This window comes from Carlito syrichta, unplaced genomic scaffold (assembly GCF_000164805.1).
Source record: "Carlito syrichta isolate Samal-C Ts95f unplaced genomic scaffold, Tarsius_syrichta-2.0.1 Scaffold308652, whole genome shotgun sequence".
Classification (NCBI taxonomy): domain Eukaryota; kingdom Metazoa; phylum Chordata; class Mammalia; order Primates; family Tarsiidae; genus Carlito; species Carlito syrichta.
The window spans coordinates 272215-299038 of record NW_007252748.1 but is presented as its reverse complement, the minus strand read 5'-3'; the positions used below and the strand labels follow the sequence as shown (position 1 = coordinate 299038).

The 26824-nt window shown below is 40.4% G+C and overlaps 1 protein-coding gene across 5 annotated transcripts in view; it reads left to right on the top strand.

Moving 5' to 3' along the window:
• Nucleotides 1–26824, top strand: part of NOL10 (nucleolar protein 10) — a 128392-nt gene that overhangs the window by 5054 nt on the left and 96514 nt on the right. For 3 of the 5 annotated variants that reach the window (XM_021716272.1, XM_021716270.1, XM_008065536.1), the window contains exons 2-9: nucleotides 1251–1296; nucleotides 2062–2160; nucleotides 10067–10144; nucleotides 12511–12548; nucleotides 14859–14995; nucleotides 17340–17405; nucleotides 20298–20358; nucleotides 25200–25285. In XM_021716272.1, the coding sequence (XP_021571947.1) occupies nucleotides 1251–1296; nucleotides 2062–2160; nucleotides 10067–10144; nucleotides 12511–12548; nucleotides 14859–14995; nucleotides 17340–17405; nucleotides 20298–20358; nucleotides 25200–25285 (611 nt within the window). The remainder of the gene's footprint in view (nucleotides 1–1250; nucleotides 1297–2061; nucleotides 2161–10066; nucleotides 10145–12510; nucleotides 12549–14858; nucleotides 14996–17339; nucleotides 17406–20297; nucleotides 20359–25199; nucleotides 25286–26824) is intronic. The other 2 variants (XM_021716271.1, XM_021716268.1) reach the window with 2 other exon arrangements.

Genomic DNA, 26824 nt, shown 5'->3' with positions numbered 1-26824 from the left:
TTTTTTTTTTTAAGTTGTAGAGAAAAAGTCCCTCCAAGTTGCTCAAGCTGATCTTGATTCCCTGGGCTCAGACATTCTTCTCGCCTCTACCTCCTAAAGTGGTGTGATTACAGGTGTGAGCCACCGCACTTGGCCTTTTTTTTTTTAAGTAAGAGTCTTACTCTGTCACTCAAACTGGAGTGCAGTGGCATGGTCATGGCTCACTGCAGCTTCCAACTCCTGGGCTCAAGTGATCTCTTGTGTCAGCCTCCCGAGTAGCTGGGACTATAGGCTTGTGCCACCGTCTGGCTAATTTTTTGTCTTTTTGTAGAGACGAGGTCTCACTACGTTGCGCATGCTGGTCTTGAACTCCTGGGCTCAAGCAATCCTCCTGCCTTGTCTTCCCGAAGTGCTGGGATTACACGTGTGAACCACCATGCCTGCCCTAGAAATGGCATCTCTGAATTTTTCTCTTGCTTTTCCTTTATTTCTTTAGGGTATGGTTTCTTAGCTTCGCCATTATTGACCTTTCGGACTAGACAGGTCCTTGTTGTCATCTTATGCCTTGTGGGACGTTTGGTAGCATCCCTGACCTCTACCCACCAGATGTCAAGAACGTGTCCCCCAGTGACAATCAGATAAGCCTTCAGAAATTGCCAAATGCCTTCTGGGCACAGAACTCCCCCTGGTTAAGAACTGCTTTAGGATAATCATAACTGGCAAGCGCTTCATCATTGGCACTTGTTCATGCGATGGAATTATGCTGCTTGCTGAGTGGGAGTACATTAATTGCAGAGCAAAATCTGGTATCAGTGACTATGTAACAAGTATCATTTTCTTATCAAATGTTGACTATTTGGTCAGTTATTTATCTGCTTTTATTTGTTGTAAAAGATATATTTCTGTAGGGTACATTCTCCTTTTAATGTTTTACTTTTTAAAATTTCTCTTAAATGAAGTTGTTCCATATATTAGTTACAATGAATATGTAACAGTATTTGAGTCTTACTGCTTATCCTTAGATTGGTTACATGAATTAGTTTTCTTTTGTGTAAAACATAGCGTTTCAAAAAATTTATTATCTAACATATTTAAGTATACGCAAGAAAAAAATCCAGAAGATATGTTAAGAGTATTGTTAGGATTGCAGAATATTTTCACTTTCTGTATTACATATTCCTACATAAGCCATATTCCTATGGTTTGAATTTTTTTAATATGAGCATGTGTGTATATTTGTTTTAAAATAAAGCCTCTTCATTTTCTTTAAGTGGCTTTCTGATAGGAAGAAGAGAGCACTACAGAAGAAAGATGTAGGTGAGTATCGTTTTTTCCCCCACTTTAACTACATTAGTGATCCATGTAATGCTTTCACTCATTATTATGTATCAGTGAGGATTTATGAAAATCAGTAGAATTAAGATAGTGGAAGATTTTTGCCTTTTTCCTTCTTTTTTTTTTTAAAATTTTTGAGTTGGAGTCTCACACTGTCACTCAGGCTGAAGTGCGGTGGCGTGAGCATAGCTCACCACCGTCTCAATCTCTTGGGTTCAAGTGATCCCTCTGCCTCGGCCTCCCAAGTAGCTGACACTATAGGCATGCACCACCAAGCCTGGCTACGTTTTTCACTTTTTTGTAGAGATGAGGTTTTATTATATTGCCTAGGCTTGTCTTGAACTTCTGAGCTCTAACAGTCCTCTTGCCTCGGCCTCCCAAAGTGCGAGGATTGTAGAGACGAGGTCTCACTTGGCCAGGCTAGTTTTGAACGTGCGGGCTCAGGCAGTCCTCTCACCTTGACCTCCCAAAGTGCTGGGGTTTTAGGCTTGAGCCACTGTGCCCAGCCTAGAATTTTTCCTTTTTGAAAGGTAAGAATAAAATGCTTACCTTAGAAAAATAATGTATTAACTAAAAAAAAGAAAACCCTTGCTGTTTAAGGGTTAGACTGTACTGTTGTCCTTTCCTAAGGTTTGAAAGCATTTAGGACGTGTTTTTACCTGTTTGTAGCTGCTGACTGCTCAGCACGCTTTGTCTTCCTATGTGAAATACTGCATGTTAGTTAAACTAGTTTTTTTTTCTTTGTAGATGTCCGTAGGAGAATTGAACTTATTCAAGATTTTGAAATGCCTACTGTTTGTACCACTATTAAGGTGTCAAAAGATGGACAGTATATTTTAGCAACTGGTAAGCATCTTTTTGATTATGTAGAGATGAGGTCTTGCTTTGTTGCGGGGGACCAAAAAAACCCCAGAATTGTCTTTTGGAGGACAAGCCCCTTGTAGTATTCTCAGAATTTGTTCCTCTGGGTCAAACGGTCAACCAAAGTTTTTATCTGGAATTTTTGAGGATGTCGTGTCATGATTTGTGGTAGAAATGTCCTGAATTGTGGTGAAGAGGTGACTGATTCTTCCACCATGACAATGCACCTGCCCACACTGCGCTGAGTGTTCGGCAGTTTTTGACCAAAAATGGCATGACCACTGTGTCCCACCCTCCCTGTTGATCTGAGCTCACCCCAAGTGACTTTCTTTGTTTCTTGGATGAAAAAATTCCTCAGAGGATAACATTTTGCCGATGTGGAAGAGGCGAAACAAAAAAATGGCAGAAGCACCAAAAGGCGTCAGAATTGACGACTTCAACAACTGTTCTGAGCAGTGGGAAAAATATCTTGCTAGGTATATTGCATCTAACATAGAATACTTTGAAGGGACTGAAGTTTAAACATGTAAGAATAAATACACAATTTTTAATAAATAAATCCCGGATTTTTTTGGACTCTTCCCTCGTACATTTCTTTTTTTTTTTCCTTAAATAAAATATGTATTGCATATTATCAGTGATATTATTTTACAGCAAAATTAAGTACATACTTTTCATAAGCATAAAATGGAAATCAAGGCATATATCTAATTTAAATGCTGAACCAAAGTCCTAGTTTTCAGAATTCAGTATTCAATCATGATTCTGCACCAGGGCCACTAGTCCATGATTTCAAATAGTTGAGGATCTTTTCAGTAACTGGAACAAAATATTCTCGATATGTGAAAATGGTTTCCACATAAAACTCTTTCAGGGGCTCAGATATCTCACTGAGTATTTCATTTGTTGAGACATCCTTTTGCTCTACTCCATCAGCTGCTAGACTCTTATCAGATACACCTGCAGCACAGTAGGCCATCTATCCAGGATGCTTTGTTGGGAGCTGACCACCAAGGCAGGAACTGGCTTAGAGACCACCTGGGGCATGCGCATCAGTAACCCCCTTGTCCATTTCACACCAGGAATGTGGTGGTGGGAAAGGTTCCTTTTTTTAATCCTAGCATTTTATTCTAAAACAATTGAAACATATAGTGAAAAAATTGCAGTGAACACCTATTAATTCTCTACCTAAATTCTGCAATAAATAGATTACTATATTTGCCTCATCACATGTCTGTCTATCTTGTTTTTTTGATGTATTTCAGAACAAGTTGAAGATAGCATGCATATTGTTAACTAGAGTTCAATATTTACCAATATTTATGGCTTTTTTTCAAGGTAAAATTTATATACAGTGAAATGCATAGATCTTAAGTTTACCATTTGATTAGTTTTTGACACATGCACACACCTGTGTAACCCAAAACCTTTCAAGATATTGAACATTCTGACCAGGTGAAGTGATTCATACCTGTAATCCTAATGCTTTAGAAGTCTACGGCAGAAAGATCATTTGAGGCCAGCAAAAATAAAAAATAACATGAATTCTAGCCAGGTGTGGTGGTGTGTACCTACCACAGAACTAGTTACTCAGGAGCCTGAGACAGGAGGATCATTTGAGTACAGGAGTTTGAGCCTGCACTGAGCTATGCTCAAGCTACTGCACTGCAGTGTGGGCGACAGAGTGAGATCCTGTGTCTCCTAAAACAAAGCAAAACAATGTGTGTAAATCTCAAATACAAAATCCTAGATGAAACTCATCCTACACAGAAAGAATATGTGATGTATGACTGTATCTATATCAAGTTCTAAGACAGGCTAAACTTGTCTATGATGGAAAAAACATCAGAGCAGTGGTTGCCTCTGTACAGGCGGGAGCAGGGAGTAACTACCAGGGACACGAGGACGTTTTCTTTTTTCTTTTCTTTTTCTTTGAGTTGTAGTCTCATTTTGTCGCCCAGGCTGGAGTACAGTGGCATACTCACAGCCACTGCAGCCTCGACCTGTTGGACTCAGGTGATCCTTCCACCTTAGCCTTCTAAGTAGCTGGAACTATAGGCTCGCGCCACCATGCCTAGCTAATTTCTTGATTTATTATAGACACGAGTCTCGCCAAGTTTCTCAGACTGGTCTTGAACCCGTGGGCTTAGGCAGTCCTCTCACCTTGGCCTCCCAAAGTGCTGAGATTATAGGTGTGAGCCACTGTGCCAAGAGCATTTTCTATGGTAAAAGAATGTCCATTCTTAGCTTCTAGAGGCTGCCTGTGTTTCTCATTACATGGTCAACTCCACCTTCAAGCCAGCAGCAGGTCTCAGTTCCTTTTTGTGCTTTTTATTTTTTACAGAGAATGGGATCTTGCTGTGTTGCCCAGCCTTGTCTTGAACTCTTGGCCTTGAGCAGTCCTTCAGCCTCAGCTTCTCAAAGTACTGGGATTATAGGTGTTAGCCACTGTGCCCTACTCATACATATTGTTATATGTGTTAATGGCTTGTTCTTTTTGTATTACCAAATAGTATTTCATCATATGAATTTACTGCAGTTTATTTTTTGTTTTTCTATATGATGAACACCTGGGCTATTTTCATTTTTTGGATATTTTTAATAAAGTTCTATAACAATCCTATAGAATTCTGTTTTATGAATATATGCTTTCATCTGTCTTTGGTAAATGCCTAGGATGGAATTGCTAGGTCATGGGGTAGGTGTATGTTTAGTGTTATTGGAAACCACCAGATGTTTTCTCAAAGTAGTATCATTTCACTCCCACCGACAATGAATGAGGGTTTCAAGAAAAGTCACTTTTAACATGATTTTTTGTATCTTGTACTCATTTTTTATATCATTAAGATTTTTACATACATTAACAGTATTCTTCATTATCAAGATACCATGAGATATGGGAGTCTTAATGTGGTAGGATTTTGAACAGTGTTACTCAGCCTTTGTTGATTGTGATTGTGGTGCCTATATCCTGTCTTGTTCACACACATTTTTTTTTTTCTGGTTTGACAGCATCTATATTCCTTTTCCAGACACTTCTTTTTTTTTTTTGTAACACCTTTGTACTCAGACCCGTCTCTTTTTTTTCTGTTTTGAGTTGGACTCAAAAAGACAGTGGCACGCTCACGGCAACCACAGCCTTGACCTGCTGGGCTCAGGTGATCCTTCCACCTCAGCCTTCAAAGTAACTGGAACTACAGGCATGTGCCACCACTCCCAGCTACTTTTTTTGATTTATTGTAGAAATGAGGTCTTGCCAAGTTGCCCAGGCTAGTCTCGAACCCATGGACTCAGGCAGTCCTCTCACCTTGGCCTCCCAAAGTGCTGGGATTATAGGCATGAGCCACTACCCCCAGCCCGGTGTCTCTTTTTTTTTTTTTTTTTTTTTGAGTCATAGTCTCACTCTGTTGCCCAGGTAGAGTACAGTGGCACGATCACAGCTCACCACAGTCTTGACCTCCTGGGGTCAAGTGATCCTTCTGCCTCAGCCTCCTGAGTAGATGGTGTTGCAGGTGCACACCACCATGCCAGTCAATTTTTTTTTTTTTGTGGAGATGAAGTTTTGCTGTGTTGTCCAGACTGGTCTCGGACTCTTGGGCTCAAGCAGTCCTCCCATGTCAGCCTCCCAAAGTGCTGGGATTATAGGCGTGAGCCACTGCACCCAGCCAGACCAGTCTCTTTTGTTCTGTGTTAGTGGTTGTCTCAGCACTCACTTTGTCCATATCTTTTTTTTTTTGAGTTGGAGTCTCACTCGGTCGCCCAGACTGGAGTGCCGTGGCCGTTCCCGGCCACCGCGGCCTCGCCTGCTGGGCTTCAGCGATCCTTCCGCCTCAGTCTTCCGAGTAGCCGGAATTACAGGCACACGCTACCACGCCCAGCTGATTTTGTCCACATCTTTTAGCTTCCAGTTTTATGTTCAGAAACTGGTAAAGAGAATTGAGGAAATCCAATATATGTGGACATTGAAGACTGGAAGACGTTTAGAGATTTAATTCATTTTCTTTTATAGATCCAGAGATATTAAGGGACTTGTCCAGAGCCCTTTGGCTTTACTTTAACTTTTTTTTTTTAAGTCTGAGTCTCACTCTGCCACTCAGGCTGGAGTGCAGTGGTATGATCACGGCTTATCGCAGCTTTGACCACCTGGGTTTAGGCAGTTCTTCCACCTCAGCCTTCCAAGTAGCTGAAACTGCAGGCATGCGCCACCACACCTGGATACATGTTTGGTTTTTTGTAGCGCTAAGGTCTCACTACGTTACCTAGGCTGATCTCAAGCTCCTGGACTCAAGCAGTCCTCCTATCTTGGCCTCACAAAGTGCTGGGATTACAGGTGTGAACCACTGTGCCTGGCTGATTGAATCTTTTTTTTTTTGAGTTGGAGTCTCACTCTTATCACCCAGGCTCACATGCTCATGTGACATGCTCATGGCCACCGCAGCCTTGACCTGTTGGGCTCAGGTGATCTTTCCACTTCAGCCTTCCAAGTAGCTGGAACTACAAGCGTGCGCTACCACACCTGGCTAATTTTTTGATTTATTGTAGAGACGAGGTCTTGCCAAGCTGCCCAGGCTGTTCTCGAACCCTTAGGTTCAGGCAATCCTCTTGCCTGGGCCTCCCAAAGTGCTGGGATTATAAGCTTGAGTCACTGCACCTGGCTGGTTGTATCTTACCTTAAGAAAGATATTTTATAAAGAATATGTGAAGCATGCCTAGTGAGACTGAGAAACTTAATTTTTAAAAGTTAACTTTGATTAAATAGCCAGGCATGGCTAGTGGCTGCCATGGTGGACAGGGACTCACTCTTGCCCAGGCTGAAGTGCAGTGACAGAGTCACTGCTCACTGTAGCCTCAAACTCCTGGGCTCCAGCGATCCTCCTGCCTTAGTCACCTGAGTAGCTGGGACTATAAGGATGCACCATCACACCTGACTAATTTTCTTTTTAAATTTTTTTGTAGAGATGAGGCCTTGCTCTATTACCCAAATTGGTCTGAAATTCATGGATTCACACCAGTGCTCCCGGCCAGGCTTAGTTTTTCTAGAGGCCTTTTTAAAAAGATCTTTTTACTTTCCTGTCCTTCTTTGCACACTAGCACCCTCCCTTCCTCTCTCTAGAGGCCTTTTTGTGGTATTGGTAGTAGTAGTGAAGTGGACTTGGGATGTCAGTTGCTTCTCTGCGCTTGATAGACGTTCTTCTTTTGATCTCTTTCTAGGTCTTTGTCTCTACCTCTTTCTCAGTTTGTCTTTGGTGTTCCAGGTCTTGAGGCTAAAAACAAGTTGAATACGATTGAGGGGATTTCTGCCTAGTTAGAAAGTTAATCCAGGGGGTGTGCTAAGTATTGATTTGTTACAGACCTAACCAACCAGCTTCTTGGTTCCTTCTAGAAGCATTAGATTTATAATCATGAGAGATTCAAATCTATTCTTAGTATTGTTGTTAATCTTTATTGGGACTTGGGATGAAAGATCAAGAAATAGAGGTACTGCTTTTATTTATTTTGGCCACTTTTTTTTTCTGATGACCAAAATAATACTTGTAAACTTTAAAAATTTTTTGTACAGAAATAAAAAACAAAAACAAAATTCCCAAAATAAACCAAAAGAGAAGTTTTCTGGATATTTTTTTTTTTTTTTTTTTTTTAGTTAGAGTCTCACTCTGTCACCCAGACTGGAGTGCAATGGCTGCTCCTGGTCACCGCAGGCTCGACCTGCTGGGCTCTGGCGATCCTTCCGCCTCAGCCTTCCAAGTAGCTGGAACTACAGGCGCGCACTATCACGCCCAGCTAATTTTTGATTTGTTGTAGAGATGAGGTCTCGTCAAGTTGCCCACGTGGGTCACGAACCGCGGGCTCAGGCAATCCACTCACCTCGGCCTCCCAGAGTGCTGGGATTACAGGTGGAGCCACTGAGCCTGGCAGTTTTCTGGATATATTAGCCATTTTATATATAGCCTTTCAAATCATTCATGTGCATATACACAGTTATTAAAATGGTTGTCATACAACAGTGGAGCTCATAGTGTATCTACTGTTTTTTGTTGTTGTTTTGTTTGTTTTTTGAGTTGGTCTTACTGTGTTGCCCAGGCTGGAGTGCAGTGGCATGCTCACGACCACTGCAGTTTCAACCTGCTGGGTTCAAGTGATCCTTTCGCTTTAGTCTTCCAAGTAGCTGTGACCATAGGCGTGTGCCACCATGCCCTGCTAATTTTTTGATTTCTTGTAGAGACAAGGTCTCACCAAGTTGCTGGTCTTAAACCCTTGGATTCAGGTAATCCTCTTGTTTCTGCCTTCCAAAGTGCTGGGATTATAGGTGTGAACCACCATGCCCTATCCACTGGTTTTAAAACTTCTTTTTAAAAAATAAAATCTTGAGCTTTGATCTACTAAATGTAGAGCTCCCTCAGTCTTTTATTTTTAAGAAGTTTTTCTTGGATTTAATAATAAATAAAAAATTTTTTTGGTGAGGTATCGTGGCTCATGTCTGTAATCCCAGCACTTGGGGAGACTAAGGCAGAAGAATTGAGAACAGCTTGGGCATCATAGTGAGACCTCATTTCTACAAAAAATAAAGTAAAATTAGCCAACCATGGTGGCATGTGCTGGTAGTCCCAGCTACTTGGGAGGTTGAGGTGGGAGGATCGCTTGAATCCAGGAGGTCAAGGATGCAGTGAGCTGTGATTGTGCCACTGCACTTCAGTCTGGACATCAGAGCGAGACCCCGACTCAGAAAAACAAAAATCTTATTTTCCTAATTACAAACACAATAAGCTTATAAAAAACACAAATATTACAAAATTACATAAGATGTGGAGGTCCCCAAAAGTCCACTTTGCAGAGATAGACAGACAGTCATCGTGAAGTTAGTACTTATTCCTTCAGCTTTTGCTGTATAAAGTACAATGTTATCATTGTTTAGTTTTACAAATTTGGGATCATATGATACATGTCATTCTGCAGCCTTCCCTGTGCTTCCACTTTATGTTTGGGCTGCTTTTCATGTTGGTAGTTATAGGTGTGCCTCATCTGCATTATGAATGATATAAAGTTTCCTTGTGTGGATTTACCATCATTTAGTTAAGCAATTCCCTGTCGGTGAACATTTGTATGTGTGTGTGTGTTGGAATCTCACTCTGTCGCCCAGGCTGGAGTGCAGTGGCACACTCATGGCCAACCCAGCATCAATCTGCTGGGCTCACATGATCCTTCCGCCTCAGCCTTCCAAGTAGCCAGAACTACAGGTGTGCACTACCACACCTGGTTAGTTTTTTAATTTTTTAATTGTAGAGATAAGGTCTCTCCAAGTTGCCCAGGCTGTTCTCAAACCCTTGGGCTCAAGCAGTCCCTTCACCTCGACCTCCCAAAGTGCTAGGATTACAGACTTGAGCCACCGTGCCCGGCCTGACCACTTTTAATGCTGTAGTGAATATTCTTCATATCTTTGTTATACTTGGGCATATGTTTCTGTAGGTTCAGTTTGTTTAAGTTGAACTATATAGATTCAGTGTTTATAAACATCACATATTTTATAAATATTGCTGAATGGTCCTCTAAAGAAGTTTTACCAATTTTATACTAATCAACACAATATATGAGTTTGAAAACACCGACCAACATGGATATTAACCATCTTTTTAATCTTTATCATTCTGATGGACAGAAAGTATTTTGTTATTTTAATCTGCTTTTGTTAGATTATTTGTAAAGTTTGTAAGTTACTTGTGTTATTCATTTTCTACCATTTGTTTGTTTATCATTTGCTCACTTTCTTAGGATGTTTGAGAGGGGCTGCTTTTAAATTGCCTGTCTTTGAACAAAAAGTACAATCAACTTGCCTGCAGGTTATTGACTGGAAATATGTCTTTAAGTTTTACTTCACATAATTTTTTTTTTGTAGGAACATATAAACCTCGGATTCGATGTTATGACACCTATCAGTTATCTTTGAAGTTTGAAAGGTGTTTAGATTCAGAAGGTGAGTAAGAGGCTAAATTTGAATTCATGAAAATATCTTTTTATTTTTGTATGCTTTTCTGGTTTTAAAATGGGAATGGTTTTTCATTAGTTTTTATTGCTGTATAGCAAATTACGGTACTATCGTCGTGTCTTAAAACATCCAATTAGTAGCTTACAGAGCTGAAGCAGGGTGTTGGCCAGTTGGAGGTCCTATTGGAAGGTGCCTGGCAAGTGTGCTTCCAGACTATCTCAGGTTGTTGGCAGAATTCAGATTATTGTGCTTGTAGGACTGGGGTCCCCGTTTCCCGCTGACTGTCAGCTGGGGACCACTCATAGCTCCTAGAGGCTGCCTGCATTTCTCATCCTTCAAACCAGCAGCAGCTCAGGTCCTTTCTGTGCTTCAGATCTCTCTGACTTCCCCTTCTGCCGCCAGTCAGAGAAAATTCTGGTTTTTAAGGGCTCATATGATTATAAATCATCACTTTGCCATATAGCGTAATATAATCACAGGAGCAATGTCTCATCAGTTTACAGGTTCCACCCACACTCTGAACAAGGTTAAAGTTCACTGGAGTCATTCTTAGCAATCTTACTAGCACTAAGGGCAAGTTAAAATGGGAAAGTTCAAGTACTTTTATCATTTGGCCTAGTGTTTGGGATTGAGGGAAAAGAAGTTAATGGGTTATGTGTTCTATGGAGTTATATGCACATTCTCCTAACGTTCACCCTTTTTGTGTATGTGTTTTTTTTGTCGCCCAAGCTGGTGTGGCACAATTAGAGCTTACCACAATCTTGGCCTCCCGGGCTCAGGCAGTCCTTCTGCCTCAGCCTTCTGAGTAACTGAAACTACAGGTGTGTGCTACTTGCTTATTTTTTTTTTTTTTTTTTTTGAGTTGGTATCTCACTCTGTTGCCCAGGCTGGAGTACAGTGCCATGCTCATGGCCACCGCAGCCTTGACCCTCTGGGCTCAAGTGATCCTTCCGCCTTAGCCTTCCAAGTGCCTGGAACTACAGGCACGTGCCACCATGCCCAGCTAATTTTTTGATTTATTCTAGAGATGAGGTCTCACCAAATTGCCTAGGCTGGTCTTGAACCCATGGGCTCAGACAGTCCTCTCACCTCGGCCTCCCAAAGTGCTGGAATCATAGGTGTAAGCTGCTGCCCCCGGAAAACATTTGTCTCAATCTGAACATGTGGTGGATTCTTTTTTTTTTTTGCGTTGAAGTCTCACTCTTTCACCCAGACTGGAGTGCAGTGGCTGCTCCCGGCCACCGCAGCCCTGACCTGCTGGTCTCCAGTGACCCTTCCACCTCAGCCTTCCAAGTAGTAGCTGGAACTACAGGCACGCGCTACCCGGCCCAGCTAATTTTTGATTTATTGTAGAGATGAGGTCTCGCTAAGTTGCTCAGGCGGATCTCGAACCCGCAGGCTCAGGCGATCCACTCACCTCGGCCTCCCAAAGCACTGGGTTTACAGGCTGAGCCACTGAGTCCGGCAATCCTTTTCTTATAGTATTGTGATAGTTGTTCAGGGTCCATTTATGAGTGAGAACATGTGATACTCAGTTCTTTGTTTCTATGAGAGATCACTCAGGATTATAGACTCTTAAGTTCATCCAAGTTGCTGTGAAGTTCATGATTCTATTTTTCTTTATGGGTGCATAATATTTCATCGTGTATATGTACCACATTTTTTTATCCAGTTCTCTTTTGTTGGGCAGCATGGTTGGTTCCATGTTCGTGCTATTGTGAACAATGCTGCAATAAACACATATGCAGGTATCTTTTTTATAGAGTGATTTGAGTTCTTCTGGGTATATTCCCAGTAGGGGTATTGCGGGGTCATATGCAAGGTTTAGGTCTTTTAGAACTTGCCACACTGTTTTCCACAGAGGCTGTACTAGTAGTTTATACCCTCAACAGTGTAGAAGTGTTCCCTTTTCGCCACATCCTCTCCAGCATCTGTTGTTTTTGAGTTATTGATGATATGGCCATCCTGACTGGAGTTAGGTGGTATCTCAATGTAGTTTTAATTTGCATTTCTTTGATGACTACTGAGGCTGAGCATTTTTTCATGTATCTGTTGGCTTTTCGTATGTCTTCTTTTGAGAACTGTCTATTCATTTAAAGTCTTAAAATTTGTTTTGAACATCTCAGAAAAACAGTGGCAAAATTTAGAAGTCATCTTGTGAGTTGGTTTCAGGTCTATAAGAAATCTATTTGACACATATTGAGAAATTGTATTCTTGTTTGGATTAGGGACAGAAAAGAAACATTAGTATTTATGTATAATTTCTGTGTTGAATTAGAATCTTTACATCAAGCTTACATTTTTATTAAGAATATTGATAATTGTATTTTTTCCTATTATTTCTTGTTTTTCAGTTGTCACCTTTGAGACTTTGTCTGATGACTACTCAAAGGTATGTTTGACAGCATTGGTTTATGCTGAGTAGACCCAAGAAATGAATCAGTAGAATTTATTTTCATGATAAGCATTTTTATGATGTTTCCTTTGTTACATTAAAAGTGGCTATGTAGTAAAATATAACTTATCATTTTCTATGAATATATTTTTAGTTTGGTTTATATATTACGTGCAGTGTCTTTTAAACAATAGTGACAGAGATAGCCCTTGACCAATCTAATATCACAATTAGTTTTTCATATCACATACGTAACCTCACTTATATTTTCAGGAATGACAGCAGTTTTCTTTTTTTAGACCATCTTATATTCTGGATTTGTGATTCTGATTTTTGCATTTAACCTGGATTTATTTGCCAGGTAGCTTTCATTTTCTTAATGAAAAGGAAACTAGCATGTCCGATGTTTAGTTTTTTTAATGCTGCAAGTAGTTGTGACAATTCTGAAACAGTTTAAGATACAGCTAAATAGATTTGTTTCTTTTCTTGGTGTCATTAGTCCATCTTTCAACTCTTACGGCCAATTTCAACAGTTATAAAATTGTCAGGAAAGGTCCTGTTCATTTTAAAATGAAGAGTTTGAGTGATATCAAATAAATATCTTAAAGGAAAATTGCATTTTCTTAGTTGACATGGCTTTGCATATTGTCTGAAGTTTTGGAAACTATGGGCTATAGCTTATTCTTTTTTTTTTTTTGAGTTGGAGTCTCAAGCTGGAGTACAGTGGCATACTCATGGCTACTGCAGCCTCGACCTACAAGGCTCAGGTGATCCTTCCGCCTCAGCCTTCCAAGCTGGAACTACAGGCATGCGCCACCATGTCTAGCTAATTTTTTTTTTTTTTTGAGATTGAATCTCACTCAGTTGCCCAGGCTGGAGTGCACTGGCACACTCACAGCCACCCTAGTGTTGACCTGCTGGGCTCTGATGATCCTTCCGCCTCAACCTTCCAAGTAGCTGGAACTACAGGCGTGTGCTACCACGCCTGGCTAATTTTTGATTTATTGTAGAGGCGAGGTCTTACCATGTTGCTTGGCTGGTCTCAAACCCTTGGGCTCAGGCAGTCCTCTTGTCTCTGTCTCCCAAAGCGCTAGGATTACAGGCATGAGCCACCACACCTGGCCTAAAAGTTATTCTTTTGCTTATGGTAGTCATTTATCAGATGTTTTGGAACATGTAATATTAGCATATATTTCCTCTAAATATTAATACATTTGCCTTTAAAATACCATCTATTGCTTTTGTTTTCTTTTTTTGAATCTGAGTCTCACTGTCTCCGAGGTTGGAGTGCAGTGGCACGATCCTGGCTCATCACAGCTTCAGCTTCCTGGGCTCAGGCAATCCTTCCATCTCAACCTCCCAGGTAGCTGGGACTACAGATGTGTGCCACCACACCTGGCTAATTTTTTCTTTCTTTTTTTTTTTTTTTTTTTTTTTGTAGAGACGAAGTCTCACTATGTGGCCAGGGCTGTTCTTGAACTCCTTGGCTCAAGTAATCCTGCCTCAACCTCCCAAAGTGCTGAGACTATAGGCATGAGTCTCCATGCCCTGCCCATCTGTTGATTTTTAAGATACCATTTTAGTACATTTAAAGTTAAATTCTTAGGGCGTGGTGGCTCATGCCTATAATCCCAGCACTTTGGGAGGCAGAGGCGAGAGGATTGCCTGAGCCCAGGGGTTCGAGACCAGCTTGGGCAACTCGGCAAGACTTCATCTCTACAATTAAAAAAAAAATTAGCTGGGCCTGGTGGCTCGTGCCTGTAGTTTCAGCTACTTGGAAGGTTGAGGTGGAAGGATCACCTGAGTCCAGCAGGTGGAGGCTGTGGTGGCCATGAGTGTGCTACTGCACTCTAGTCTGAGTGACAGAGTAAGACTCTGACTCAAAAATAAATAAATAAATAAAGTTCATGCAGGGAGTTTATCAAACCCTGTGTGACAGTTGTGGAATTATTGAAATATGTTAAGCAAAATGGGAAATTACTCATTGAGGTTACTGTGTGATGCTCTACAGTATGAAATGCTGGTGCCAGGTAAATAAAGGACTTGTGTTTCACATCTCTCAGTTAGAGAACTCTTTCAGTTTGGAGCAAAGCTGTCAGGATACAAAATGGCATTAAGAAACTGGTAGAGAGTGTGATTCTTAACCACGATGTAGAGTGTGTGTACCCAGGTGTATTTAATGTGCCTGGAGAGACAAAGTGAGGGTGAGAGAGAGCAGGGTTTTTCTTGCTTCCCAGTTTTAGTGATGATGAAATAAACGCCTTAACTAGAAACCTAAGCAAACTAATGTTTTTGTTTTATTTTCAGATTGTCTTCTTACATAATGATAGATATATTGAATTTCATTCGCAATCAGGTTTTTACTACAAAACCAGAATACCAAAGTTTGGGAGAGATTTCTCTTACCACTATCCATCCTGTGACTTATACTTTGTTGGTGCAAGGTATTGGATCTAGTTACTTTTTCTTTCTCCTTGCTACCTCCTAAAACAGCCAACTTCTGTTCTTGAATTCCTTGTACATTTTTGCTATTTAAATAGCTTGCTTTAATGAAAAAGTGATATGTGGCTATTTTTTTTTTTTTTTGAGTTTGAGTCTTACTCTGTTGCCCAGGCTGGAGTGTAGTGGCATGCTCACAGCCACCGTAGCCTTGACCTGCTAGACTCAGGCCATCTTTCTGCCTTAGCCTTCCAAGTAGCTGGAACTTCAGGTGTGCACTACCATGCCTGGCTAATTTTTTATTTATTGTAGAGATGAGGTTTTGCCATATTGCCCTGGCTGATCTCGAACCTGTGGGGTGGGCTATCCTCTCGTCTCAGTCTCCCAAAGTGCTGGGATTACAGGCTTGAGCCACTGTACCCAGCAGTATGTGGCTATTAAAAAAATCCTTAGAAAAAAGGAAACAAATTTTTGTTTTCCACATATTGTTGTATTTTGTTTGTAAGTACTGTTATTATAATGTTTAACACCTAGTGTTGTGCTTAATAAAGTCTTCTTTCTTTCTTTCTTTTTTTTTTTTTTTTTGAGTTGGAGTCTGACTCTGTCACCCAAGCTGGAGTGCAGTGGCACAATCACAGCTACCGCAGCCTCGACCTGCTGGGCTCAGGTGATCCTTCCACCTCAGCCTTCCAAGTAGCTGGAACCACAGGCATGCACCACCATGCCCAGCTAATTTTTTGATTTACTGTAGAGACAAGGTCTTGCCATTTTGCCAAGGCTGCTTGAACTCCTGGGCTCAGACAGTCCTCTCGAGGCCTCTGCCTTCCAAAGTGCTGAGATTACAGTCGTGAGCCACATGTACAGCCAATAAAGTATTTTTCTAATGTCAAAAATATTTATGATAGTTACATTTCACTGTGGTTAATCCAGGAAATACTGATGGGAAGTATGTAAGCCTGTTCAATATAGTTCAGTTACCATAGTTAATGAGAGGCAATATTGTTTCATTTTTCTGTTTATTTCTCAGATTTCTGTGTCCTTCTTATAACTTGTGGATCTTGCTTTAAGTTTGTTCAGTTTCAGTGATGAATTTCTGTCTGGATCACTTTGTGATTAATAGGTCATATGTGATTATGGACTCTAGTTAAATTTGGGAGAGGGCTTTAAAGACAAATAAGATGTGAACCCGCCTTTAATTTTTTTTTTTTTTTTTGAGTCAAAAATCTCACTCTGTTTTGTTACCCATTCTGGAGAGCAGTGGCACGATCATGGCTCACTGCAGCCTCTATCGTCTGTGTTTAGATGATCCTTCCACCTCAGCTTCCTGAGCAGCTGAGACTACAGGCACATGTCACCACGCCAGGCTGATTTTTTGATTTTTGTAGAGATGAGGTCCCACTGTGTTACCTAGTTTGACCTTGAACTCTTAGGTTCAAGCAATTCTTTTGCCTAGGCCTCCCAAAGTGGTAGGATTACAGGCGTGAGCCACTGCGTCCAGCCCTCTGCTTTTAAGTTGTTTAAAGGGTATAATTCCTAAGTGACTGACTCATTTAGGAATTACATCCTTGGCTTTTGTTAGCATGGTGCTCTAAATTTGGAGAGGTGACATAGATAACCTCATAGGGTAATGTTGGTGAAGTCAGTTTCTTAGCCCTATTGCATGGTATTCTAAAACTTTTTATTTTAAATGCTGCCTTTTCATGACTATAAAAATAATGCATTTCCATTTTAGAAAACTGAGAAAATAAAGAAAAGTATAAAGAAGAAAGAACTTTCACCCATAGTTATGCCACTCAGGATCCTTAATAGTATTTTATTGTATTTTATTTTCTTCTTGTCTTTTTTCTATATATATATATATAGATACATTATATATACTTTTGAATCTCATATTCTCCATTTGTAAATAATATTCTACTTCATAATATTTCTTAGTCACATGAATTGTTTAAATCACTATTTTTTTTTTTTTTTTTTAGTTGGAGGCTCTCTCTGTTGTCTAGACTGGAGTGCAGTGGCACACTCACAGCTCATTGCAACCTGGAACTCCTGGGCTCAGGGTGATCCTTCTGCCTCAGCCTCCTGAGTAACTGGTGTTTCAGGTGTGCACCACCATAGCTGGCTAATTTTTTGTAGAGACAAGGTCTTGCTATGTTGCCCAGGCTTAAGTCACTTATATACATGAACAAATTCACAAATAAGGTGAATGTTTTTTATGTTTAGAATAAATTTGTGCATCAGTTTTACAAAGGAAGTATATATGAGTGATATATATGTTTATAGAATTTATATTTACTTAAAGAAAATTTCACTGCAGTTTACCAGATTCTTAACTTTATTGCTTTGCAGTTCTGAAGTTTATAGGTTAAATTTAGAACAAGGACGGTACCTGAATCCTCTACATACTGATGCCGCGTGAGTTGTTTTAGTAATACTGCTATATTTATTTTGTCCAGAAGATGGAGCCATATGCTTGATTTGTTATTGAATACTTTATAGTATTAACATTTAAGCAGAATTCTGGGCAACCTAATTAAAAAGAGTAGTGTTAAACTTTTTGTTTTCTTTTCTTTTTAGAAATAGGATCTTGCTCTGTTGCCCAAGCTGGAGTTGGTGGCATGATTATAACTCACTGCAATCTCCTCCTGGGTTCAATTGATCCTCCTATCTCAGCCTTCTAAGTAGCTGGAACTAAAGGTGTGCATCCCAGTGCCCAGCTAGTTCTTGTTTTTGTTTTAATTTTTTGTAGAAAGGGAGTCTTGTATGTTGTCCTGGCTGGTCTTGAATTCCTGGCTCAAGTAATCCTCCTGCATCAGCCTCCCAAAGTTCTGGGATTATAGGTATGAGGGACTATGCTTGGCCAAATTTTTTCTTTTTCTTTTTTTTTTTTTGAGTTGGAGTCTCACTCTGTCACTCAGACTGGAGTGCAATGGCCGCTCCTGGCCACCACAGCCTCGACCTGCTGGGGCTCCAGCGATCTTTCCGCCTCAGCCTTCCAAGTAGCTGGAGCTACAGGTGCGTGCTACCACACCCAGCTAATTTTTTTTTTGATTTATTGTAGAGATGAGGTCTCACCAAGTTGCCCAGGTGGGTCTCAAACCCAGATTTTTTCTTAGACAGAAAATTCTCTAAAAAATCTGGTGATTACTTTTTCTTTTGAGACAGGATCTTACTCTGTCACCCAGGTTGGAGTGCAGTGAAGCCTGGACCTCCTGGTTCAGGTGATCCTTTCATCTCAGCCTCCTGTGTAACTGGGAATACAGGCATGTGCCACCATGCCTGGCTAATTTTTTGATTTTTTTGTAAAGACAAGGTCTTACTGTGTTTCCCAGGCTGGTCTCAAATTCCTGGGCTTAAGCAATCCTCCTGCTTTAACCTTCCAAAGTACTGGAATGACCGGTGTGAGCCACCACACCGGCCTCGGTGGTTACTTGAAAATTAAAAAGTTTAAAAATATACTGAAAAATTTAAAAGCTCACTTTTAAAAAGCTCAGTTTATTATTATTTGTAATGTTCTTTAAATTTTCATTCATGGTTTTGTTTTATGATATTTTCTCTTCGGGAGAAATTTTGGATTAAGTTGGATGCCAGTTTAAAATTTTTATTTTTTGATGTTTTTGCTAGCCAACATTTAAAACTATTTTAAGTTTTCCTTTTAAAAATTTATTTATTTATTTATTTATTTGAGTCAGAGTCTCACTCTGTTGCCCAGGCTGGAGTGCAGTGGCACGCTCACGGCTACCCCAGCGTTGAACTGCAGGGCTCCAGTGATTCTTCCGACTCAGCCTTCCAAGTAGCCAGAACTACAGGCGTGTGCTGCCACACTCAACTAATTATTTTATTTATTGTAGAGATGCGGTCTCGCCATGTTGCCCGGGCTGTTCTCGAACCTGCGTGCTAGGCAGTCCACTCGCCTTGGCCTCCCAAAGTGCTGGGATTACAGACTGAGCCACTGAGCCCTGCCTAAGTTTTCCTTTTATCATACATTGTAGTCTACATGTTTTACTCAAAGAGAAATTCTTTTGGAATAAATCTTGTGTCATCATCATAACAAATAATAACAATAAGCATAATAGTAAAAGCACTAAGTGCCAGAAATTATTTAGCCATTTTTCTTTTATTAACTTACTTTAAACTTAAACATATTTTTGTGGTAAGTACTGTCTTACAGATAGGGCATTTGAGGCTGAGAGTAGGTAAGGAGTTTGGCCAAGGCCATACAACTAGTATGTGTGTGTATATAAAGAGCTTGTTGAATTTTCCTTGTAACTTTGACAGTATTTTTAAAGGTGAGAAGAACATGTAGTGATTAAAACCAAGTAAACTCTTGATTTTTTTTTTTTTTTACATTGGCTTGAAGAACGTTTGTTTTTCTTTAATAAAGCTTGTAACTTCACGATGCATTGTTGCATAATAAAGTTACCTTTTCTTTAGTTGTATAATTTCCTGTTTTTTTGTTTTGTTTTGTTTTGTTTTGTTTTGAGTAGGATGCTCTATCTCCCAGGCTGGAGTGCAGTGGCATGCTCACTGCCACCATAGCCTTGACCTGCTGGGCTCAGGTGATCCTTCCACCTCAGCCTTCCAAGTAGCTGGAACCTCAGGTGTGTGCCACCATGCCCAGCTAATGTTTTTATTTATTGTAGAGATGAGGTCTTGCCATGTTGCTCAGGCTGGTCTTGAACCCCAAGCTCAGGCAATTGTCTCTCCTCTACCTACCAAAGTGCTGGGATTATACACGTGAGCCACCACACCTGGCAATTTCCTGTTTTTAATAGCAGTTATTATTAATGCGTGTCCTCTATACTCTGGACACTGCTGAACACTTTGCAGTCATTTTCATTTAATCTTCACAACAACCTCATGAGATAGGTGGAATAGCCATTCTATAGAGAAAGTAGATGAGGCTTAGATTAGTATACCCAGCTTGAGCCTCTCAAGTGTCAGGATGTCATAGTTACAGCCCATGTCCTTTTAAGAATGTTATCTGCCGTGGAAGAAAATGCATTAAAAAATAGAATGATCCTTTTTGCTCATGGTGGTAGAATAGTATTTCAGAACAAGGTCTTTCCTTGTTTGTCATCCAGCAGGTAGAATGTCACCCCGGGGATCAGAAACTCCAGTGACTTTGAGCCAAGCACTTAACTATTTCATACCTTGGTGTTTTCAATTGCAACTTAGCAAAGAATCTGTATGTCTCCTTCCTCCACAGAATTTGGGTTGACTGTTTATTTAGAAAGTTTGCATAATACCTATTCCCTCTAAAGTAGATGCTAACTAATACTTTGTCTCTTACTGCTTTTCTGATAGGGAGAATAATGTTTGTGACATAAATTCAGTGCATGGCTTGTTTGCCACAGGAACAATAGAGGTACGCATATATTAACTTTATTTTTTAGAATATTTGTTTTATATCTGGTAATGAATGGAGTTTTTATTTAAAGACAGTTGCTTGGGTCCTTAGAGCAGGATGAGAATGAGGTGTTAGCCTCTGGCTTGATTTTTGTATAGAACATTTATCCTTCTACACAAAGACCTGGCTCTTGCACTGCCATGCACTGTGTCCATTGTGCATCAGATTTGGCATATGTTTATACTGATCTCAGAACTAGATGTGAAGGTGTGAGTGCCTGAGCACAGCCCACTGTCACTCCTGGATTGAAAACCCCAGGCGAATCCTACAGACAGCCACGCTTGTTCTTGATGGGAGGCAATATGTCGTGGAGTCTCAGTGCACACACTTATGAGGTAGATTTATGACTGAATCAGTTACTTTCTCTGAGGCTTAGTTTTCTCATAGTGAAATGGAGATAATAATACTTACTTAGCCAACTTTATAGACATGTGGGTAAGAAGCACATGAAATAACCTATATGAAAACAGCATAAACTGTAAAGGTGTAGAGAATAGTACTTTGAACATCCTGTGTAGTAGCATTCAGTACATTGTAAATCACATACATAGAATCTTTCTTTTAAACTACAGTACCTTTGAGTCAGTGTCCTTCACGATTGTCAAGAATTTTTCTAGATTTGCATTTTTTACTTACAGCAATCATAAATACTCATAGTAAAAAAAATGCAAATATGTCAGGAATAATAAAAGTATCCTTTTGTACCTTCTGGTCACCACGTTCTACATCCCAGAGGTAACTCTTAATGGTTTATAGTAGTATCCTGTGAGGTTTTTTCCCCAATTACTGTATGCATTTATGTATATGTGTACATACATATTTTTAAAGTTTTTTACAAAAATGAAATTATATCCTACTATAGTTCTCCATTTGCTTTTTATTTTTACTTTTTGAGTTGGAGTCTCACTCTGTCGCCCAGGCTAGGGTTCAGTGGCACGCTCACGGCCACTACAGTCTCGACCTGCTGGGCTCAGGCGATTCTTCTGCCTCAGCCTTTCAAATAGCTGGAACTACAGGTGTGTGCCTCCACACCTGGCTAATTTTTTAAAAAAAATTTATTGTAGAGATAAGGTCTCACCAAGTTGCGCAGGCTGGTGTCAAACCCCTTGACTCAGGCAATCCTCTTACCTTGGCCTCCCAAAGTACGGGGATGACAGGCGTGAGCCACTGCATCTGGCCTTAGTAACTGTTTTAAGAGCAACCCTGCCATGTTGGCATGCACCTGTAGCCTCAGCTACTAGGGAGGCTGAGGTGGAAGAATTGTTTGAGCCCAGGAGATCAAGGCTGCTGTGAGCTGTGATAATGTCATTGCTCCAGCCTGGGTGACAGAATGAGACCCAGACTCAACAAAAAAGGGGAAAAAAAGACCAGCTCTGGGACATGTTGAGGGGAGAGTAGGTTGGGCTACCCAAAGGCCTGAAATTTCTTGGTTTTGTTTTGTTTGTTTTTTTTTGTCAGAGTCTCACTCTGTTGCCCAGGCTGGAGTGTCATGGCATGCTACTCATCGCCACTGCAGCCTCAAACTGCATAACTCTGGCGATCCTTCCACCTCAGCCTTCAAGTAGCTGGACCTACAGGCGCATGCCACCATACCCGACTAATTTTTTGATTTATTGTAGAAATGAGTTCTCGCCAAGTTGCCCAGGCTGGTCTCAAACCTGTGGGCTCAGGCAGTCCTCCCACCTCGACCTCCCAAATTGCTGGGATTATAAACATAAGCCACCATGCCCGGCCTCCTTGATTACTGAGGGCTTGCAATTTGATCAACATAGTTAGATCAGATTTTTAAAAATTATTTTTATATTAATTTTGATGTAGGCTAAATTTTGGTTTCTTCTATGACAGTTGTGATATTGTCAAACTCAGTACTTGCATTTATGCTTTTTGAAGTGCATAAGTGGAAATTTTGCAATAGAAGTATTCTTATTTAGGTAATAGAAAGTCAGTATGCTTCAAAAATCATTTTGTATTTACTCTGGACTTTTATATCTGCATACCCATTTTTTGTTTCTGAAATGTACTTTTCCTTTTTATGTCCATTAAGTTTATTAACTCATTTTGAGGGGACTAGACCATTTGGAATTGCCTGTTGCATGTTTCAGAACTGCAGTCTCCAACCTTTTTGGCATTAGGGACCAGTTTCATGGAAGTCAATCTTTCCACTGAAAGGGGTGGGGGAGATCATCAGGCATTATATTCTCATAAGTAGCATGCAACCTGGAACCCTCTTGTGCGTGCGCTGTTCATAATAGGGTTCACGCTCCTATAAGAATCTAATGCTCCGCTGATCTGACAGGAGGCAGGCCTCTGCTGGCCCACCACTCAACCTCCTGCTCTGTGGTCTGATTCCTAACAGGCCATGGACTGGTACCAATCCTCAGCCTGGCGGTGGGGGACCTCTGTTTTAAAAGATTTCTTTTCCTTTATTCGTCTTTGTAATATACATTTTTTTTTTGAGTTGGAGTCTAACTCCGTTGCTCAGGCTGGAATGCATTGGCTCATGGCCACCCTAGTGTCGACCTGTTGGGCTCTGTTGATCCTTCCATCTCAGCCTTCCAAGTAGTGGAACTACAGGCGCTTGCTACCATACCCAGCTAATTTTTTTGATTTATTGTAGAGACAAGGTTTTGCCAACTTCCCTGGGCTGGTCTTGAACCCATGGACTCAGGCAGTCTACTAGCCTTGGCCTCCCAAAGTGCTGGGATTATAGGCTGAACCACCAAGCCCGGCCTGCAATATGCATATTTGTAATAATATTGAAAGATTAATGAGATCAAAGCTTCCTATATATTTTTAAGATTTTACTTTTAAGGCAGTTAATATATTAAACAATTAAAAAAACTTTGTATAGCCAGGCATGGTGGCTCATGCTGTAATCCCAACACTTTGGGAGACCAAGGTGGGAGGATCAGTTGAGTCCAGGAGTTTGACAGCCTTGGCAACAGAGCAAGACCCTGTCTCTTCAACAAATTAAAAAAATTAGCTGGGCATGGTGGCAGATGCCTGTACTCCCAACTTCTCGGGAGGCTGAGGTGGGAGGATCACTTGAGCCCAAGAGGTGGAGGCTTCATTGAACCATGATTGTGCAACTGCACTCCAGCCTGAATGACAGAGTGAGACCCTGTCTCAAAAAAGTAAACAAGTAAAAATAGATCCTTGAGTATTTTTTATCATTACAAAATCAAAGAACAGATGAGAATATAAAGTAATAAGTATAATTCCATTCTGCTCTGCTCCACGCCTGTTTCCATTGTGAATGATTTGTTCTCTGTCCTCTCAGAGGTTTTTCTGTTTGCACAAACTTTTTTTTTTTTAACACAAATGTTATACTGTTTTTTAAAAGTTTTTTTGTGGACATAATTCTAGTGCATGCATATCTGCATCATTTTTTGTGATGGCTAATGTTCTGTTAAGTGAATATGCTATAGTTATCCCCTTGTTTTTTTTTGTGTGGTTCTTTTTTATTATTTTTACTTTTTATTCTTTTTTTTGGAGATGCTTGCTCAGTATGTTACCTAGGCTGGCTTGAACTCTTGGCCTCAAGTGATCCTTTGGCCTCAGCCTCCCACAGTGCTGGAATTACAGGCATGAGCTGTGAAGCCTTATCGTTTGAAAAAATTTCCTCCAGCTTTTCGTTTTTAAAAAGTTTGCATCTTGGAAAAGTTTAGTAGTCATTTGTATATATTTTGTATGTTTTCCTTCTTTATTTCTTATTAAAAAATATATGTATGTGTACATTAAAGATATGTAATTTGGGAGGCCGGGTGTGGTAGCTCCCGCATATAATCCCAGCACTTTGGGAGGCCGAGGCGAGAGTATTGTTTGAGCCCATGGGTTTGAGACCAGTCTGGGCAACTTGGCGAGACCTCATCTGTCCAATAAAAAAAAAAAAAATTAGCCAGACATGGTGGCACTTGCCTGTAATTCCAGCCACTTGGAAGACTGAGGCGGAGGGGTCTCCTCAGTACAGCAGATCGAGGCTGCAGTGGCCAGGAGTGTGCCACTGCACTCCAGCCTGGGTGACAGAGTGAGACTGCAACTCAAAAAAAAAATGTGTTTTTTGAACCATTTGAAAATAAGTTGCAGACATGACAGTGACATTTAATCCCTAAATACTTGTAAATGGATTTCTTAAAAGCAAGGACTTTCTCTTGTTAACTTATAATACCCTAAAGTTGCTATGAAACTTAATATTGATACAATAATATTATATACAAAATGCTTAACATTGATACAATAGTTACTTAAATTTTAAAAATTTCCAAAATTTCCATAACTGCCAAAATATCTTTTTGTTTTTGAGTCAAAATCTCACTCTGTCGCTCTGGTAATCCTACCACCCCAGCCTCCCAGGTATCTGGAACTACAGGCACATGCCACTACACTAGGCTAATTTTTTTGATTTATTGTAGAGTCAAGGTATTGCCAATTTGCCCGGGCTCAGGCAATCCCTTGCCACCACTTCCCAAAGTGCTGGGATTATAGGTGTGAGCCACCACACCTGGCTGCCAAAATATCTTTCAAAGCTCTTCTCCCTTTGCCCCCAGTCGATTCCAGGGTCCAATCAAGGATTATGCATTGCCTTTCGAACTTTTTTATTACCTAGTTTTTCATTTTTTAATTATGGAAGAAATTCAGTGCATGTTAAGGTATTTAAACACTTCTAAAAAGAGGTATAAGATAAAAGGTTAAATTTGTGTTTCCTATAAGATAACCATTGTTAATAAGGCTTCATTTTGGATGTGTTTAAGAGTCTCCTAGTAGCAGCTTGTATTTAAAATTGTTTTTAATTTGCTTAGGGTAGAGTGGAGTGCTGGGACCCAAGAAGTCGAAATAGAGTTGGCCTGTTAGACTGCGCATTGAATAGTGTCACAGCAGATTCAGAGTAAGTAGACTTTGCTTTTTTTTCCCTTGGGTCAGAGTCTCATTCTGTTGCCCAGGATGAAGTGTAGTGGCACGCTCACGGTCGCCACAGCCTCAACCTGCTGGACTCAGGCAATCCTTCCGCCTCAGCCTTCCAAGTAACTGGAACTACAGGCGTGTACCACCATGCCCAGCTAATTTTTTTTGATTTATTGTAGAGATGAGGTCTCGCCAAGTTGCCCAGACTGGTCTTGAACCTCTAACCACAGGCAGTCCTCTCACCTCAGCCTTCCAAAGTGCTGGGATTACAGGTATGAGCTACCGACTGCGCCTGGCATTATTTTTATAAAGTATTACTAACAAGCAATTTTATCATTCATGGTATGGATATAGTATGTGTATATATATCTATATATCTATATATATTTTTTTGAGTAGGAGTCTCAGTCTGTCTCCCAGGCTAGAGTGCAGTGGCACGCTTGCTCATGGCCAATGCAGCCTTGACTTGCTGGGCTCAGGTGATCCTTCTGTCTTAGCCTTCCAAGTAGCTGGAACCACAGGGGTGTGCCACCATATCCTGCTAATTTTTTTATTTGTTGTACAGACGAGGTCTCGCCAAGTTACCCAGGCAGGTCTCGAACCCCTGGACTCAGGCAGTCATCTTGCTTCTGCCTCCCAGAGTTCTGGGATTTCAGGCATGAGCCACTGCGCCTGGCTGGATGTAGTATATTAAACCATTTTAAACTGAAAAATTCACTGATTCGACATCTGCTAATAGAGTAAACTGATAGAAAAATGCATATCAATATTTCATCTATTGGCATGAGAGAAAACAAACCAGAAACCTAGTTATTTTAGAAACTAGGAAATCAGTTACAAGTGAAAGATATTTACTCTCTAGGAAGCTGAGAGGTTAATTTTCTCTCGCTTTTAAACATTAACTTGTAGAGACTTGGATTCTCGTACAAGCTGTCACTAATTTTCTCATTTTGGAAAAGTCATTTAAGAAAAACACAGGCAAAAGTTATTTGCAATATGTCTTCAGGCTACTTCTGCCTTAAATTTAGTGACTACAATAGAAATAACATTGTAGAAAATTAAAGCAGAGATGTGAAAAAAATAATCTTAACTGTGGCCTTTAAAAGTATAGAACTTTTGCCTGGCAGAGTGACTCATGCTTGTAATCCCAGCACTTTGGGAGGCCAAGTCGGGAGGATTGCTTGAGCCCAAGAGTTCAAGACTAGCCTGGGCAATGTAGTGAGACCTTGTCTTTAAAAAAAAAAAAATTGAAAAAATTTTTTAAAAGATAAAAAGAGAATTTTTTATTCTATTTTTTTTATTTAATTTAATTTAATTTTTTTTAATCAATATTTTTTATTATGGTTTTGTGGGGTACAGTTAAGGGTTAGGTGTACAATTACGTTTCATTCAGGCACCCTGTTGATGAGTGAAGTTTCCCCATCCCCAGACAGATATTTGCTACTGTTAATCCCATCCCCCTCCCCCCCATAGTTTCCCAGTACCGTCAGTCATTTTCTTATAGTATTACATTGGATGTTCA